Source organism: Cibotium barometz, chromosome 2 (genome assembly GCF_041138505.1).
Source record: "Cibotium barometz isolate CiBa-2024 chromosome 2, ASM4113850v1, whole genome shotgun sequence".
Lineage (NCBI taxonomy): Eukaryota > Viridiplantae > Streptophyta > Polypodiopsida > Cyatheales > Cibotiaceae > Cibotium > Cibotium barometz.
In genome coordinates, this window is record NC_141047.1 from 63,810,921 (window position 1) to 63,815,697 (window position 4,777).

At 45.6% G+C, this 4,777-nt stretch overlaps 1 protein-coding gene across 1 annotated transcript; it reads right to left on the bottom strand.

Annotated features, from left to right (window-relative positions):
* Positions 1–273: 273 nt before the first annotated feature.
* On the bottom strand, positions 274–1,958 carry LOC147641348 (UDP-glycosyltransferase 85A1-like). The gene is made up of 2 exons (XM_086820693.1): positions 1,394–1,958; positions 274–1,315 (listed from the first exon to the last, which is right to left on the bottom strand). Exons 1-2 carry the CDS (start codon positions 1,917–1,919, stop codon positions 378–380), a joined length of 1,464 nt encoding a protein of 487 aa, XP_086676819.1. The 5' UTR covers positions 1,920–1,958; the 3' UTR covers positions 274–377.
* Between the last annotated feature and the right edge of the window lie 2,819 nt (positions 1,959–4,777).

Sequence of the window (4,777 nt, forward strand, 5' to 3'; positions counted from 1 at the left end):
CAGAACCGGCTAGCCCGAAATTAACTTGTCTTTTGATGGTGCCCTCATATGCAACACGCCGAATAGAAGGAAGAGGTGTTTGTAGCTAAATTAAAAATTATCACTGGCCCCTTTAAGTCGAAGCTACTAGACTCTAACAAGCAATTACTCATCAGCACTTAGCCTATTGATCACAAGGGACATTTCATCTTTTTTTGTAACTAAACGATATTAATAATAAAATTATCCTTTCTAAAAAACAGTTTTAAGCCACACGAAATACGAAATATATTATATCAAAATACGAAATGATGTTTGTATTATTAGCCTACCTAGGAGATATACGAAATGTTATTATATTATATTTAGCCGACGGGAATCAAGGTCAAAACTCTCGATCATTCATGACGTGGTGAGAAGGCGTGAACGAAAGATTCGATGTTTCGGTGGGACAATCCTCCAGGTTGTCGGCTGCAGCTTGCAGCTTCGCTCAGCTTGGAGGCGCTCTTCCACAGCGTCTTGCCTTCTTGGCCTTCCATCAACGCTCTCACTACTCTCTCCACTTCACTTCTGTCCACCAAACTTCCCCCCTCCGATCCGGCTTCAAATCTCAGCCCCACTCGCCATTCCTCTACGACGTACTTGGCGTCAAGCTGTTGGTCGCAGAGGTACGGCCAGCAGAGCATGGGGACGCCTGAGGAGATGGCTTCGATGGTGGAGTTCCAACCACAATGGGTCAGGAAGCCGCCCACGGAGGGGTGGGAGAGCACGCGAAGCTGGGGGACCCAAGGGACGATGCACGAGCGGTTCTTGGTGGTTTCCAGGAACTCGGGTGGCATTTCAGAGGCGTCTTGCAGGAGGTCTGGGCGGAACGCCCAAAGGAACCTCTGCCCACTCGCTTCAAGGCCTGCAAGCACCTCCTCGAATTGCTGCTTGGAGAGGAGGGCGATGCTGCCGAAGGAGATGTAGAGAACGGATCGAAGTGGTTGCTGGTCGAGCCAGTGCAGGCAGTGGTCCTCTTCCCTCCACAGGCTGGTGCTGCTCTCACCCTCCAGGTGCTCGACGAGCGGACCCACCCCATAGATAGGCTGCGGCAGCAGCCTGGCCATGGCTTCGAAGGCGGGCGCCTCCAGCTCGTCGAAGGAGTTGACGACGATGGAGTGGGAGCTCTGGTAGGCTATCTGGCATTGACGCACAATGAGCGGAATCAAGCGGTCACTCTCTTCCACAATATGCTTAAAAGGCGGCATGTCTCGGTTGCGCAAGGGCGGCAGCCCAGGTAGATCCTCGCAGAACATCTCCGCCGGCCTGTCCCGGTGGATGCTTAATCGAATGACTGCCAAAATTAGTCTAATTAGAACCCATGACAATGAGATAAAATATATTTTGGTGCGAAGAGGTCGACGCTGCTTACCCTCTTCAAGCGGCAAGAGGCCCGTGTGGATGTAGAGGAAAAAGAGATTCACACTCTGGCTTGACGGGAAGAGACACACCCTGGGTATGCCCAGCTTGTCCGCCACCCCCTGCGTTGGGCCGGACATGAAGACATCCGAGATCAGGCAGGTGACGGGAGGACCTTCTTTGGAGATGCGTTGCAGCAAGCGCTCGATGGGATCGCTGAGCGCTTGGGTAGCGGTGAGAAAATCGACAAAAGGCAATCGGAAGTCGTTGGCCAGGTCCAACCCATCGATGGGGAGGCTCACTCTGCGAATATCTAGCGCCGAAGCGTGAGCAGCGTCCTGTCTAGTCAGCTGCTCATCACTACTAGCTGTGCTGCACTGCAGGATGCGCCGGTGGATGGGGTCGATGTTGACGAAGGTGATGATGAACCCCTTGGAAGCCAAGGTCATGCAAAAGCGCATGAGGGGATTGAGATGACCTTGGGCAGGCAAGGGGATGGCCACTGCGTGAGGTCTCTCATGGTGCTCCTTCTGCGCCATGAAAGAGCGTTGTTGTTGTCGTTGAGTGTGACGCTCGTCTCCTGCAAAAAAAAGCGGTACGCATGCGTGTTCCAACCCAACACCACCTCTTGGAAAGGACTCGTTCAACGAACGTACGATCATAATTTTATTGTATTTGGGAAGATCGATCTTTGAGCTTTTGAGTCTGTGCCAAAAATCCTGCCATGCCAATTTGGCATTCTTAATGCCAGCAATGTGAGTAAGCACATCATCACCCAATTGGAAAACATATTGAGGAAGATGTTATTATAGCAGCTCTTTTAAAAAGTCTCCCTTAGAGAGAATATAATAACATTATTACTACTCTTACCAGTGTACTTGTATCTACATTGATGGATATTGAAGCATCTTTATTAGAAGAGTTTAACAAAGTTAAGCATAGGCAAAGCATCTTAGAAGGAGAAATTTTCAACAAAGGTGGATTTAAGAAGTTTGGTTCAAAAGCTCCCTTTAAGGTGCACATCTAAAAAGGGGTCTTTCTACGAAGTCCTATAATTTTTGTGGAAAAATAAGGCATGAAGAGAAAGATTATTTCTTCATTAAAAAAGCAAAGAAGGCACTCCTGGTGACGATGAATCAAGTGATAAAGAAGCAGAGAAGAAAGAAGTCAGTAGAGCTCAACTTTGCTCAAGATAATTGGGCTTTCTAGGCCAGCTAGAACAAGCCCACATGTGGTCACCCCGGCCCTCTATCCTAAGTGAAATGTAATCATAACGAGAAGTCTAGCATCTGTCATCATTGACTCGCATTGTAAACCACCATGAGCAAGACCTACAGGAACTTAGATGGTCTTCACAAACAACATTGTAAATAGTAAGTAGAGCTAGCATTGACATCATAGTAACCATGGATATTTCGTTGAGAGAGGGTATTAGAAATACACCAAAATATCATGTAATATTAGCGATATGGGCATATGGTTCTATGGTCTAAGAGATAGCCATAACATATAAAATAGTCTTTTGGATTACACTCCATTCTATGCAATGGGTGCTCTTTTTCATGCACTTTTGGATTAGGTAGATGGGATTATCTCTTAATCATCTTCTAATCACTTTTATTACAAGCCTATAAATAGGTTGGCTACCATTAAATCAATATATGAGATTTGTCTCTCCCCTCTCTACATTGCAATTTTGTTCAGCTCTTGCTTTCCCTCTCTCTCATTCACCATGGATTCCAGCACATGGATTCCAGCACTAGCACACCTAAATACGAAATATGCGTCGAAATACACATTTTTGGTGCATATTCGACGGTATTTTTGGCGCATATTTTGACTGCTATTTCAATGATTATTTCGACTGGCATTAACGATTATTTCGACGGATGTAGAACATTTCGACCCTTATTTCACGGATGCAGGAAATTTTTGACGGTTATTTCAACGAATGCAGGAACTTTCGACGCTTATTTCGACGATGGAGAGACGGTAGACTCTCTCACTTGTAGCATGAGTAGTATGATCCGTGTGTAGCTCAATCCAATGGGATTTGCATCCCTTTCGGAGCTAGGGATTCAACCCGTACCGGTGCACGAAAGCTTATCCTCTAAAAAGGAGAGATGCCTATGGCTACCATCACATGACACTAGACTAAGCACACACACAAGCTCAACTTGCCCTCATTCCTACACACCCATTCATTCACAAATACAAGCAAGAGGAACACAATCACTATGCACACAAGCAAAGAGAAAGACCTCACTCCACTCCTCTCTTCCTACAAGCATGCACACACTCAAGTATCAAGCTTCCATGAAAGCTTCAAATCAGCCCACATACACAAAAACGAAATACTAAAAGCATGCATAAGAGTAAAATGATTAGAGAAGAGGATGACAAAGACTCATGACATTGCTATTGATTTAATGAAGAGATTTATCTCATACAAAGATGTAGATGGGGTGAGAGAAGAGTCTTCACCTCTATGGAGAAGAGGGAGAGTAGCTCTCTCAAAGGAGCTCTTGCATGAACTTAGCCCAAAGTGTGCCTAAGCTCTCAAATGAGCCACTTTTTATACTAAAACTCCTAAAACTCCCAAAACTTCCCATGTGGGATTATTCTTAAGCCCACTCCCACACTCATCTATAACTTGGAACTCTTTACAAGAGCCCTAAATAAGAATGTCACTTGTTTTCCTGCTTGCATCTTTGTGTTGCATCCTTGCATTGATCACCACTCGTCACGCAACACTCCCCCCTTCCTATTTTTGCACACGTCCTCGAGCGCGGTAGAAGCAAAAGCTGCAAAAAACAATGGATACAAGTAAATCCTTTTATTGAAAAAAAAAACCAGCAATGACAATCTCAGATGTGAGCATACAAGTGAAAGGCTGATTAGAGTTAAAGAGTGCTAAAAGAGGTGAGTAAAGACTAGTCAAAGTGAGACTAGGTGGTAGATAGTGCTACGCAAAGGCAAGTGTGCTTGTACACCGCAGGTTATGATCGCAGTCTCAATGTCCTATAAGTGTTTAAGTTATTCCTAAGTGGCAACCCAACTCCTAAATATGAGCAATGGTGATTGGACCTTTTTTTTTTTGTGTGTGTGTAAAAAATGAATAAAGAGGAAGGTTCCATCCCAATGAGACCCAAGCAATGGCCAAGAGACCTCCGCCAAGAGAATCTAAAGGCCGCTAACTATCTCAAGGGCGACAGACCCTTTTCTTTCTTTTTAACATAAGGAGTACCCCATGAAGATGAGGGCATCGGTCTCGAGGGCCCATAATATACCCCAGAGTCCTACCAGCATCCATCAAGGCGATAGAGTCCTTGAAGGTCTTTCTTAACCTTTTAGACGTCAGTGTTCACCCCATGGAAACCAAGGCATCGGCCCCAAG